Raw genomic sequence first — 14,917 nt, 5'->3', positions numbered from 1 at the left:
TTTAAATGTGGGTGCATCGTAGTTTTGTGGTTCTGACTCTCGCTTTTCAAACAGAGGGTCGTGGGTTCGAAACTAGCCATGGCGTGTTTTACTTCAGCAAGTAATTTATGTGTGCTGCACTCGAGCAAGGTGAGGTAAACGGGCACCCGGCATGATTCCTTGTATTCATGGGCGGAAATCCCAGGGGGGACGTGTCCCCCCTACTCAAAATAGTAGGGGGGACACAATATCAAATGCCCCCTACTATTTTGGGTCTTTGGTGATGCTAAGAAATATATAACTCATAATGGGAATAAAACGTGCGTTTTGGGACGAGATTACCTTTTTTTTTCTTGTCAAATATATTTTCGTCGAAATGACCTTAAATTTTAGGTAATAGCCTTTTTTTTTGCTTGTCAAATTTTCCAGACCCGTGTCCCCCCTACCTTTTGGGAGAGATTTCCGCCCCTGCTTGTATTGTATTTACTGAGTGCCGGTGATAGTAGCTCGAGCTAAAGCCGGGATAGTTTATTGATATCGTTTTGGAGTGCCTAGAATGTCCAATTTACAAGTCGAAAATCCACATTTTGGGGCTCGCGCTTTGCACTTGTACTGAAGAAGGGCACATTACCCCCCACTGTTTGAAGCACTGAAATTTTTTTCAAATTTTTACCCCCATGCCCTATCGAACGTGTTCTGTGCCCTTTCACCTGAGAAGGACCTAATTTATGTGTTAGCAAGTGCTATTTCTCATATCTGTCAATCTTACCAAAAATGTCCGTATTCTGTGCCCCTTTCACTGGAGAAGGACCAATTTTATGCCGTTTGCAAGAGCCCCTTTGCCTTCTTATAGGGGCCCTTTCTCATATTTTTTTAACTGAGGACTCTTTTTAGGTGTTAACGAGTGCCCCTTTGAAACAAGAAAACAACATTCTAATTTTTGTATGTTACTGCTTATGAAGGAAAAACCTTGTAAGGAAACTCCTACGTCCCTTAATAAAGTTTCCTAAGTCATGACCGTGACTTGGGTAGAGGCAGTGTATGGGGGTGTATGGCGTACATAATGTTATGGCCCCTTTGCCCCTTGACTTCTTGTAAGTGCCTTTTCTCGTGTCATTGCATGCCCGCCTTTTTACTCAAGAAAAGTGCCTCTCACGAACGTGTTCTGTGCTCCTTTCATACTTGAGAAGGAGCTGTTTTATGCCCTTTGCAAGTGTCCCTTTTCATATTTTCACTTTAGAAGGACTCATTTTATGTGTTAACGAGTGTCCCTTTGAAACAATAAAACAATATTCTAAATTTTATATATTACTAAAACTTGTAAATAAATAAATAAATTGTAAGGAAAAATCATACGTGCCTAAAACGTTTCATGAGTCTTTTATCAGTGAGGTAGATAATCAGTGGCTTACATGGGGGGGGGGGGAGGCTCTAGCCCACTGTTTTCACAAAATATTGATAAACTTTAAAATCAAATAACTTCTTTATTTGTTATCCGATTTCGATGAAATCTTTAGCATTTTGCCCTGTGAATTTCATTTTTCAGCCCGAACCATCCCTTTAAGTCTTGCGTCAGGAACGCCCACTCAAAAATGAATAAAAATCAGCCTGGAGAAATGTGAATAAAAATAGTTTCCGTCCTTCCCCTATTGGCGAAAGCTGGATCTGCCCCTGTATAGGTGTGAGTGGGGTGTTTGTGTGTTAGTGTGGGGTATGAAACTTGCCTAAAATGATTCATAGTCTTGCGCGGAGTCCATGCTGGGGATGGTTGAATGGTGTTGGAGGTGATGGCAGGGGGAGGGGGCATAGAACCCTCAAGTACATCCTATTTTAACAAAACATATAATTCGATATGCTTTTCAACCAGTTAGACCCTTAAAACGGGAACGGATCTGGGGACTATGTTCCTGCATTATCGGTCTATAACAATGAGGAAATAACAGATGGGACAACTATCAACTTTTGATCAATTCGAATGTTACTTTTTATTCTTGAAGGGGAAAAGATGAAACCAAAAGTATAATTATGAATGCCAATTCGTGATTACTTGCTTAACAATTTATCTATTAATAGTCCCACTTAACTAATAACATCGTCACAATAAGCAATAATGAACTATATATTTACGAATTTCCTTTGGGAATATTGCTTCGTAATTTGTATTTCTCATACTGTATCTCTTTAGAAACCATGACGTAATCAAGATAGTGAATGGTGCAAAGGTGAAGGGTGTTGGCCATCGATCTCTTCTTACTCATCTACAAAAACTTGGAAGAACGTGTACTATGGTACGCCAATATTCTATCATATCAGAATAAGCTTTAAATCGCTGATATTTTCTGAAATTAGAATTATGAAAGCAAAAAAGGAGAAAAGGAAGCGAAAAGGCGAGGGGATATTGATATGGGAACAGTGTAACTTGTGAAGTTATAAAGTGGATAATGCCCTGTTGACACTTGCACGCATTGTGGTTCCCGCATAGTTTGCGCATGGGCACACACTCATGCTGGCCAATGCGCGAGCTATGCGTGCCAGCTTGCGGATACGTGCGTGGCAGTACGTGAAATGCGTGCCAAAATTTTCAACATGTTGAAAATTGTGGGAGCATTAAAAATTCGAGAACTGTTCGTGAACTATACGCAACCTATGAGCAACCTAGTCGTGCCACTGCGTATACCACTACGTGGCATCGAAATAGAAATTTCGTGTCGCAACGAATAGTAGGCACACCCCCGGGGTAGTGGCACGCAGTTTACTACTAGTTCACGACAGGGTCGCGCATACTTTTTCATGACCGGGAGTTCATGAATGATATGCGCGAAATTGTGAGTGCATACCATAGAGGTGTCAATAATATACATCTCTATGGTGCATACCACCCGATCAGTATGAGTCGTCCTAATCAACGAACGGAGGGATGTCAACACAATTAGAACGTTGAATATTTAAATTTGCGCTAGATACGTCACAGAATAGGGTGTCGAGAATATTTGCTGAAAGCACATCGGGACAGTGCGTGAACACTGCGTGAACTATGCGCGAATACTGCGTGAACTATGCGCGATATGCGCAAACATGTAGTTAACGTGTCGGGACATTGCGTGAACTGATATACCGGTAGCCAAGTCGTGCCAAAAATACAGAGTTTACACATTGACTCGGCTCGCGTGTTGAATCCGCGAGCTGAGTTGAACACTGCGAAGAAGGGATCAGAGATCGCGTTCATACGTACATATAAAAAGGCGAGTTCAACACAGCTCGCGGATCTCGAACGGAAGAAGAATTATGACGTCGCAAATTAAACGCGGGAAATTCACCGCCGGAATCGAATCTTGTCCGGCCGTGCGAACAACAACAATGCCAAAAGTGAAAGCGCGCGCAGTTACCTAGGTCAAGAGAGTTCGACACGGTTTTCTGTTTACACACGAAAAAATTGCCGAGTCTGGCTCAGGTCGCGGGTTGAAACCTTCGATTTTGTAGGATCGATAAAGCCGTGTTCGACACAGCTCGCTGATCACTCTGATCGCGTTTACACAGCATAAAATTGCCGTGTTGAGCACGGCTCTCGTGTTCAACCCCCGAGCCGAGTCAATGTGTAAACACGTCCCGCACTGACACGCATCATTGCGGGGCAATGCGGGCACCACAGTGCGTGCAAGCGTCAACCGGGCATTAGAGAGAATAGGAACTTTATCTTATTGGGGGTCATGGAGATGATATTCCATTTTGTTGGGCAATATAGTTTTCCCCATCTAATTTCCGGAATCAGAAACCATGAGGAGAATTTTTGGTTTGATTTATTTTTTCCGTGCATTTATAATCAGTAGCTCAGATAAGCTTGTTACATCGAGAGCCTATAGCTAGCTGCTCCTTTATGTATTGTGCTCTTGCATTCACAGGCCATTGCATATGTAAAATAATTATGTAACATATTATTGGCGGAATAGGACTAATGACACAAATTAAAGCACAAAAATAGACATCACAAAAAACTGCATTCACAATGACTACACCATCATTTCACCTTCATTGATAATCTGTAACAGTTATTCTTTTCACTTTATTTCTCCTTTTCACAGCTAATCAAGCGTAAAGTGGAGAACAAGAAGCATTTCTATTGGATAGCTTTTAAAGTTGGAGTGGAGGGTAATCACATTCATGGCTATTTTCAGAATCCCGTTGATTATGTTCATCACCATCACCACGGTCCCCCAGTACCCAAAATTCCAAATAGGATGAACTTGACATCATATCTTTTTACCGTTTTACCCTTAGATGACATTTGACCCCATCGTTCTCATTTGATACATGCGGTATTGCGCAAGGACCAAAATTATGTACCAAGTATGAACATAATTAAAGGACAAGTCCACCCCAACAAAAACTTGATTTGAATAAAAAGAGAAAAATTCAACAAGCATAACACTGAAAATTTCATTAAAATCTGATGTAAAATAAGAAAGTTTTGGCATTTTAAAGTTTGGCTTATTTTCAACAAAATAGTTATATGAATGAGCCAGTTACATCCAAACGAGAGAGTTGATGACATCACTCTCTCACTATTTCTTTGTATTTGATTATATGAAATATGAAATATTTTCTCATCATTGTCATGTGAAATGAAGTTTCATTCCTCCCTTAACACGTGCATTCCAATACTTTAACAATTTGTGCTTCAGGCAAGGAGGTCCTAATCGTAAAATTCGTAAAATTGAAATATTGTATAATTCAAGCAATAAAAAAAACAAAAGAAATAGTGAGTGAGTGACATCATCGACTCTCTCATTTGGATGTAACTGGCTCGTTCATATAACTATTTTGTTGAAAATAAGCGAAACTTTGAAATGTCATAACTTATTTTACATCCGATTTTGATGAAATTTTCAGGTTTGTGCTTGTCTGATTTTTCTATATTGTTTCAAATCAACATTATTCTGAGGTGGACTTGACCTTTAAAGGGGTGGTCGATGCTAAAAATATTTATAGCTTAATACACCGAGTAGAACTCACTGAGCAAAACGCTGAAAATTTCATTAAAATCGGATAACAATTAATAAATTTATTGAAGTTTAAAGTTTAGCAATATTTGGTGAAAACAGTCGTCATGAATATTCATTAGGCGAGCTAATGATGTCACATCTCCACTTTCCGTTTTCTTATGTGATTACATAAAATCATATTTTTCATTATGTCATACTTGTGTGAATAAAATGTCTCCCTTATTATGAAATAAGTTTCAGCAATAAATATCTAATGCACTAAATTAGTTTTCTTTTTCTATTTCTTGGAGGAAAGAATTTGAATAAAACCTACTTTCATATAATAAAATACAAAAGAACAAGTGGAGACGTGACATCATCAGCCCACCTAATGAATATTCATGCCGACCGTTTTTACAAAATATTACTAAACTTTAAATTTCAATATTTTTGCTATTTGTTGTCCGATTTTGACGAAATTTTCAGCATTTTGCTCAGTGAATTCTACTCTATTTATTAAGCTATAAATACTTTCAGCCTAACTCAGCCTGGACCACCCCTTTAATGTAAAAATAAAAGTATAAGAGCAAGCGAGAGGAACAAAACCTTTATCATTTTAGAACCGACCAACGGGCCAATAGGAAAAGTATATAGTCTCTGCTCAACTTCGTTCAGGCAATACAATATATATATATACAGTACACATGGTATATATATATATATATATATATATATATATATATATATATATATATATATATATATATATATATATAAATGTGTGAAGCTATACAGGTACAACAGCTTTGGCAACTCTTTTATTTGAATATTGTAAAGAAATGGATGAAGAGAACAATGGTAGGCGTAGCTTAAATCAGGGTTCCCCAGAGCTATCTACCCTTTGGAAAAATTGGTGATGCCGAAAAAATGTCTCTGCCGGGAATCGAACCCGGGCCCCCAGCTTTGAACGCCGGTGCCTTAACCACTAGACCACAGAGAAGGGTTAGTGGCTAGGGCGAACCCAATCCGATTGACCGTCAGATAGACAGATTTTCGACACTATGCCAATTATTATTTCCTTTGTCAGCGTTCAAAGCTGGGGGCCCGGGTTCGATTCACGGCAGAGACATTTTTTCGGCATCACCAATTTTCCAAAGGGTAGATAGCTCTGGGGAACCTTGATTTAAGCTACATCTACCATTGTTCTATTCATCAATTTCTTTCACATGATAAATACATATAAGACGAAGGTATGTTCTTGATTTTAGTATTACAATTACTTATAGTTTATTAAGAACGTCCCTAGAAACATACCACGATTAAATTTTCACTTGTTTCTCAGCACCCTCCCTGCTCTATAAGCAAAAATATTCCAAAAATCTTCAATGTGTGTAAAGGGCATTTTCACTCGTGAATCTTGAATCACCATTGTAATAATACTTATTGCAATTCGTCTTTAGAATCATCGGACCTTTCACACGCTCATTCGGATTCCCGAGGGAAGTCGGTATGTGTCCTTGGTGACTTGCCAATCAAAGCACTGCATCGCAAATACATGCAAACTACGATGACAATTGATTTTCTACGGAAGTGCTTGAAAGGTCACCTAATCTCCGCCCCAAAAAGATGTTTTGGAGCTCAAACCTTTTTATTCGCAAAATCCGTACCGTAATTTGAGTGAAACTTAACTGGAATTCACCTCTGGAGTAGAAATTGAATTCGTGATTGTGATTAGCGTTCATGATTATAGTGTGGTTTCACACTTGCTTAAAAATCGTCATTAGACTTTTTTACTGGAATCATATCATTCAAATATCAATTTGTACCCATGTGAAAGGGCGGTAACTGTAATCTGAGAAAACATATTACTAGATATGGTGAACTAAAGGTATTCTATTTCATAAGATTGAAATTCAGATACACAGCGCCAAAACAACCCGGTCTCGAGCCGGACTCATTGCCGAGGCAGATCGAGTCACGGGCCCCGAGTCCGAGACCAAGTCATGAACCTTCGAGTCCGATCTCGAGTCTTAAGTGCTAGTCTCTTTGTGGAGAGCCACTATTTTAATCAAAGTTCAATCAGGGTCTGTGCCTGCAGACTACCAATGCTCAATGATAATGAGGCTGAGAAAGTACCTCCTCGACTTTACTGTACACCATTGCGATTAAAGGGAGCTTTGCCAGAACGTTTCCGTTATTATATACATTTTGTTAGGACAATAAGGCTAATCTATATACCGCTTTCTGATTAAATGCAAACGGATATTGGACATGTTGGATACAGACACATTCTACATTTCTATATTATCCCTAGAACAAGTAAAGTTTACACGGGGTCAAAGGATTGAATTTCATTCTAAATGTGCTTAGCGCATACATTCTTAGCGCATACATTCGTAATTCCGAAGCTTCGTTATTCTGAAGGTTCGTTATTCCGAAGGTTCGTATTTCCGAAGGTTCGTAATTCCGAAGGTTGGTAAGTCCGAAAACGAAATGAGGTTCGTAATTCCGAAGGTTCGTTAGTCCGAAAACAAAGTGAGGTTCGTTAATTCGAAAACGAAATGAAGTTCGTAATTCCGAAGGTTCGTTAGGCCGAAAACGTAATGATTAATAAACCTTATTTCGTTTTCGGACTAACGAACCTTCGGAGCATCGAACCTTATTTCGTGTTCGGATTATCGAACCTTCGGAATAGCGCCACAAATTTTCGGATGAACGAACCCTTTTACGTTTTCGGATTAATGAACATTGAGGTATAGGAAATTTCCGTGTTTCCGAATTACGAACATTCGGAATGAAGAACCTTCGGAATTACGAAGTGTAACATGTGCTTAGTAATGCATGCAAATCTTATTTTGATTCTTTCCCAAAAGAAAAATATGTATATAATTTTTTCAGCATCTCTTCCCATGACATTTAAGCGCATACATTCGTAATTCCGAAGCTTCGTAATTCCGAAGGTTCGGTTATTCCGAAGGTTCGTATTTCCGAAGGTTCGTAATTCCGAAGGTTCGTCAATCCGAAAACGAAATAAGGTTCGTAATTCCGAAGGTTCGTTAATCCGAAAACGAAATAAGGTTCGTAATTCCGAAGGTTCGTTAATCCGAAAACAAAATAAGGTTCGTAATTCCGAAGGTTCGTTAATCCGAAAACGAAATAAGGTTCGTTAATCCGAAAACGAAATAAGGTTCGTTAATCCGAAAACGAAATAAGGTTCGTTAATCCGAAAATTAAATAAGGTTCGTATTTCCGAAAATGAAAATAATTCATTTTGGTAACAAAAACGATGTTGTCATTACAAGATTACACGATATTATGCAATGATAGTAATAACGATCGATGATGTGTGTTGGGGCCAAAGCATGTATTTCATTAAGAATGGCGCCCTGATCAAGCATAGGCTAATTTCGATTTTATCTGAACAATTGCTGCCTATAAGCAAATGGTTTAATTAAAGATGCAGGGGATCAAGTGTGTTGGAAGCGTGCGAGCAACCTCTAGATAATAGGATTTGTATTGGAGGGGATGTCATTTTTAATAACAGCTTCTGCTGGTAATAAAAATAATACTAATAATGATCCTTGTGAGATGTTTAAAGCGCGAATCGCAAGCTGAAACTAGTAGACATTTCATGTAACAAGACGTGAAGTGAGCATTCGGAGCATTTTTTGTAATCGTGAGAAAGATGTGTATCTTTCTAAAGAATTAATGCGAGGGCGAGTTGTAATTTGTTTATATACTGATCGACCTGGGGCCCGTTGCATGAAACTTTTTACCTGAGAAAACTCAGGTTGTTTTTACAGGAGTTTTTGCCCTGTGCTAAAGTAATTGGCGGAAATCAGACTAACCTTAGTTTTCAGTTTTTACCAGAGTTTTCTCAGGTAAAAAGTTTTATGCAACAGGCTTCAGAAAGTAATCTTTTAAGGACTGCATTTAGTGACTCATGAATAGAATATATATCTCACGAACTAAATAATGAGAGCGCGAACCGCAAGCTTAAAATTTGTGATATTCCAACCTGAAAACTGGACATTTCATACTTCTTTTTTGTAACCAGGAATAGAATGAGTTCCTCAATAAACAATACTTGATGCGAGCGAGAAACGTGAGCCAAATTTTTCCGATTTTCCAACCTGAAAACTGGACATTCTATAGCATTCTTGTAAAAAAAAAATAATAGCTGGGAGAATAGTTTTCAGAACTGAAGTGGCTTCCCTGGGTAAATGATATCTTTATCAATATCATCATTCTAGGCCCACATGAAATTTCCAAAATTTTGAGCACGTGATTCGCTCGCAACATCTCACAAGGATGCCCTTTTCACAGTATTGACCAAAAAGGTGAATTTTACATCTTCAGATTTGACTTTTCCCCCAAACCGCTTGCTCTCTACGCTCGCAGAAATGAAACGTAAATATATAACTTTAGCATGTTTAGCGATCACTTAAAAAATTGTGCTCAATTTAGTTACTACAAAAACACACAACCTCTTTACACAGATGATAATCTAATGGTGAAAATATCCGTTTGCACCAAATTGCCCCTATTGGCCCCCTTTTTTTTACTTTGCCCCCCCCCAAAAAAAAAAAAACGTTCCGCCGCCATTGGCTAAAACACGCATCGTCTTCATGGCTAACTGCAAAAAGTTCTTAAAATGTCCCCTTTAGATCAGAGAGCTTATATATTTAAAAATTCTGTTCGCGCTTCTTGCTAGCAGTTATTATCTAAATTTAGTTACATAGGCATCTCGCTTTGAAGATCACAAACATATTGCCCATCATATTAACAAAAATATAGCTCGCGCTCGCATTATTTAAAAAGGGTTTATCATGTTATTACATATTTACTTTATTTTATAAGGATAAAGCTAATTATTGACTGTTAGGACTACCCTTTCAAAGAAACAAACAAAAATCAACTTTAAACTGCCGATCAAGGAAAATATGGCTAAAAAAAAAATCCCCCCCCCCCTCTATTTGACGAAAGTTGGATCCGCCGGGAAGGAGGCAGGGGGCATCAAAAATGGAATAAAAAACAGGGGAATTAATATTTTCCAAAATGGGAAAGTTCCTTTTTCAAAAATAAATATGCCGTTTTTCATGTTTTTTCGAAATATAATACTCTTCTTAAAGTATACAAGTTTAGTTAAGTTTTCAGGCTGGAATATTGAAAAATTTCAGCTTGCGCTTCGCACTCTCATTCGATTGGTGAAATATGCATCCTTAAAGAGGTCACTAAATGCTTTCTTTAACAGGTTCCTTTTCTGGTCAGTATGTTTAAGCTTGCGTTTTGCGCTCGTGTTAATTCTTTAGTTAGATGCACATCTTTTTAATGACAGCAGAAATCTGCTCGGATTTTTAAAAACTAATTTTCATTTTTTATTGAAATAACCTAAAGTTTAGCTTGTGATTCACGCTCGCAACACCTCGCAATAATGCCATTTTAAGAATAACTGACCACAAAAAACGTTATACAACTTCACCTTTGAATTTGTTTTACCAAGCCGCTCGCTCATTATACTCTCTCCCGAAAAATAAAGCCTAAATATACATTTTGCCATAATAAGAAGTCACTTCAAAAAAGTTATTCTCTACTTAATCACTATCAAACAGACAATGACTTCAAGCAGATGATAATCTTAAGGTGAAAATATCACCACAGTCCCAATTTTGACGTATGAGTTTCATTTTTTGGCTTTACCCCCAACGAAAATTCGTTCGGCCGCCCTTGCCTTCCCATACTCATATGATAATTGAACGGCAACAGTGTCCCCCGCCCCCCTCCCCTTGCCTCTGCCTCTGCTTTCCCGGTTTTCATTTTTCGGATTAACGAACCTTATTTTGTTTTCGGATTAACGAACCTTATTTTGTTTTCGGATTAACGAACCTTATTTCGTTTTCGGATTAACGAACCTTCGGAAAAACGAACCTTATTTTGTTTTCGGATTAACGAACCTTATTTCGTTTTCGGATTAACGAACCTTATTTCGTTTTCGGATCAACGAACCTTCGGAATAACGAACCTTTTTTCGTTTTCGGATTAACGAACCTTCGGAACAACGAACCTTATTTCGTTTTCGGATTAACGAACCTTCGGAACAACGAACCTTATTTCGTTTTCGGATTATCGAACCTTCGGAATAACGAATCGTCGGAATTACGCCACAAATGTTCGGATTAACGAACCCTTTTTCGTTTTCGGATTAACGAACATCGAGGTATAGGCAATTTACGTGTTTCGGAATTACGAACCTTCGGAATAAAGAACCTTCGGAATTACGAAGCTTCGGAAATACGAAGTGTAACCCATTTAAGGGTTGTTCGACGAGTATATTTGATAGCTGATTGTTTCATGAACTTAAGCCTGTGATTAATGCATTGAGTATAAAGGCAATGAACAATGTTGAATTAGTTTTATCATTTTATTTCAATTTGTGATTCGAAAAAAGTAATGGCAATGCATTGAGTTGTCTTCAATAAATACATTAACGAATATTTAATGTAGGCATACTCAAGCCTGCTTTATATAAAGGTTTTCTTTTTGTTGTTAAGTTTCACTTACAGGATTATTGTTGGTTTTTGCTTTGAATCGTATTTGTTTTAGCAGGCGATGAACCCATTATAGCCAAAAAGGCAAGACAAAGTGCTGGTCAACATATCCAGTCGGTCGATGAGTTCGAGTCGATGTTGCCGGCTTGGGCCAAATGGTTCTCTAAATCATTTCCAGTACAGCATCAATGTTGCCAGCCTATTATGATACAGGTGGAACCGAAAGAAGGATCAGTTTTTAATCTTGGATACTTTGCCACTCTTGGTAGTATTGAACCGGAATTCACAAAAGAACCATGTAAGTCATTGGCTTCGGGGGGGGGGGCTGATGGGCACTTCTCCCAAATAATGTTAAATGACCAAGAAAAAAGGAAAATTAAGGAGGAACAAAAAGGAAATGAGTGGCGTGTGTTAGTATTATGTCAAAACTTATATCAAAATTAGATTTTTAATTTTTCGATGATGTTCGACGTTTTTGCTCGCTGACCATGTATTTTGTTAACGTCATGTTTCTCTTCCTTGAAATTGTTGGCTCACTGTTCTTGGTTGAAATAATTCATGTTGTTTTTTTCTGGTCATAGTATAAAAACTGCAAATCCTTAAAAAGTGAAAATATGGCTGATATCGCAAATCGGAAAGTAAAATAGGATTTTGGAGTAATATAAGTACCTAATATCTTAACATATTTACATTCAGTTGTTCTTAGTTATCAAGAGCAGTATTATCGTTGAATATTGGTGTGATTCTCATTTTCCCCTTCTAAAGTCCTATACGTGTATGTTAATTGGCTCAGATTGTACTTAGAGCAAAACGTCGATCGGCCCCATAACCGGTAGGTCGGGAGTTCAAACCCCGGCCGCGTCAGACTCCTCAAAAGATGGAAGTTGCTGCTGTACGGTTTGGCGCTCAATGATCAATGGGATTGTGTTACTTCCGATCTGATGCTGCACAGTGGTTGCCGGGCCAGGTGGGGGGGGGGGGGATCGGCATTGGCGGCGGAAGCCAAAAAATAAGTGGCAGGGGCGGATCCAGGATTTTGAAATAGGGGGGGCGCCAGCGGCGAGGGAGCGAAGCGACCGAGCGGGGGGAGGGTGTGGAAGGGGGGATACCCCCCTCCCACGGCAAGGACTTTTTCAAAAAATCATGTCCAAAAGTCGTATTTTGAGAGCACCTTTAGAAGAAAAATGCACACTTAAATCACTGTAACTTCATGAATAAAAGACACATACTGACTCATTTAGGAGCTGGTTTCCAGTCACACACCGTATAAGCGGTCATTCAAAACATACATTTGGCAAATGCTCTTCACTTGCTTGCATCGTATGATTGAAACGTCAAATTTAAATGATACGAAACTGAGACTTGTAATCGATAAGTTCCGAATAATCCATTCTGTTTATTGTCATTTGTGTATTTACATTGTGTGCGCGGAGGAACACATCAGGCCGGGAGGGGGAAATCTGTCTTCCACCAACCTCCTTGGTCAGATGGATTTGGGTTTACGCGCATATCATCGGCAGCGATCGGGGGGGGGGACGGGGGACGTGTTCTCCCTCAAATATTTCGGGGGAGGTCGTCCCCCCCCTAGATTTTTAAAACTTTTTTTTTCGATTTTCCTGGCAATTTGTTTTTAATGATATATTGTAATCAGCAAACCTATAGATTATAAAACATTAAAAATGGGGTAAGGGGGGGGGGGTTAATGTCACAATTTCTACTTTTTAACAATACACAATGTGTCCTCGGGACGTTTTTCCCCAGCACGAAAGTATTTTTATTCTCCCCCACCCCCCCCCCCCCCGTCACATAAAATCTTCGCTCCTTACGCTGACATATAGCTGCCTATACACAGCAAACGCGAAGTGGGGTCGACTGGTGATTGAGAATATACAATTTTGCTCCTTGATAATTCGTTGGAATGATTGCTTCGGCGAAACTTAGTTGGGGCGCCCTGGATAATATGCCTCTGAATCTACCAGAAAGTGTAAAAGTTAGTTTACATTAAATACAAATATGTCTGACCTATACATTTCAGTGAAAACGTACATGACCAAGGCAGAATGATAATGCTGCGCACGTGGCGCCCGATATAGGGCTTCATCTTTGAGTGAAGAATAATCTCGGGGATACACATTATCATTCGCATCGTTGACACTTTCTCTCGCGATCTGTTACTTACAATTTACATGTATTTGCCATAAAGACGGACAAACGCATGTTACAAAAAACACAAAATTTCGGGAAAAAATGATATCCAATCCAACATCTTCTCACTGGTTAGTGACTCACTGCACTGCAACTCCCGATTACAAGTGGTGCAACTTTCCAACCAATCGACTTGCGCGCCCTGGAATTCCGGAATTTACATATTGCAATACAGTATGACAGAGGTGCATTCGTGCGAACACAAAGGCCATGAGCGTAAGTTAAAATATAGTTTTGACTAGATCTAGCCCTTGAAATTGACTACATTGTACCAATCCAGTAAATATAACCATCCAAAAAAAAAAAAAAAAATCTGGCGAAAATAGGGGGGCGCGCGCCCGGGGCGCCCCCCTCTGGATCCGCCACTGAGTGGGGGGTCTGTTACACCCACAAATGTAATAATCGCCCACAAATGTAATAACGCCCACAAATGTAATAACACTTTACCCACACATGTAATAACCCCCATGTAATAACACCTTACCCACAAATGTAATAATTTCACCCACAAATGTAATAATGCACTTTACCCACAAATGTAATAATTTTTGATCGCCCACAAATGTAATAATGACTTTACCCACAAATGTTATAAATTTGAAGAGATTTTTGGCAAATCCGTTCTAAACTAAAATCCTATAGTAATGGGTTCATATAGCACAAAAGTCCAAAGTCTTTTTTCCAGACCCGGTTGTTTCAACAATTATAATATAAATCCAAGGTCTTTATTCCAGACCCAGTTGTTTCAAAAATTATAATATAAATCCAAAGTCTTTATTCCAGACCCGGTTGTTTAAAAAATTACAATATAAGTCCAAAGTCTTTTTTCCAGACCCGGTTGTTTCAACAATTATAATATAAATCCAAAGTCTTTATTCCAGACCCGGTTGTGTCAAAAATTATAATATAAATCCAAAGTCTTTTTTCCAGACCCGGTTGTTTAAAAGTTTATAATATAAGTACAAAGTCTTTTTTCCAGACCCGGTTGTGTCAAAAATTATAATATAAATCCAAAGTCTTTATTCCAGACCTGGTTGTTTCAAAAATTATAATATAAGTCCAAAGTCTTTTTTCCAGACCCGGTTGTGTCAAAAATTATAATATAAATCCAAAGTCTTTATTTCAGACCCGGTTGTTTAAAAAATTATAATATTAGTCTAAAGTCTTTTTTCCAGACCCGGTTGTTTCAAAAATTATAATATAAAT

At 38.5% G+C, this 14,917-nt stretch overlaps 1 protein-coding gene across 1 annotated transcript in view; it reads left to right on the top strand.

Annotated features, from left to right (window-relative positions):
* The window catches only part of LOC121415439, a 32,330-nt gene that overhangs the window by 581 nt on the left and 16,832 nt on the right, over positions 1-14,917 (top strand). Inside the window, exons 2-4 of the mRNA XM_041608641.1 lie at positions 2,165-2,267; positions 4,059-4,125; positions 11,562-11,804. Of these exons, the coding sequence (XP_041464575.1) occupies positions 2,165-2,267; positions 4,059-4,125; positions 11,562-11,804 (413 nt within the window). The remainder of the gene's footprint in view (positions 1-2,164; positions 2,268-4,058; positions 4,126-11,561; positions 11,805-14,917) is intronic.

This window comes from Lytechinus variegatus, chromosome 5, assembly GCF_018143015.1.
Source record: "Lytechinus variegatus isolate NC3 chromosome 5, Lvar_3.0, whole genome shotgun sequence".
In the NCBI taxonomy this organism is placed as follows: Eukaryota; Metazoa; Echinodermata; class Echinoidea; order Temnopleuroida; family Toxopneustidae; genus Lytechinus; species Lytechinus variegatus.
Note: the sequence above shows the minus strand (reverse complement) of the source record. Positions and strands in the feature narration are given on the sequence as shown.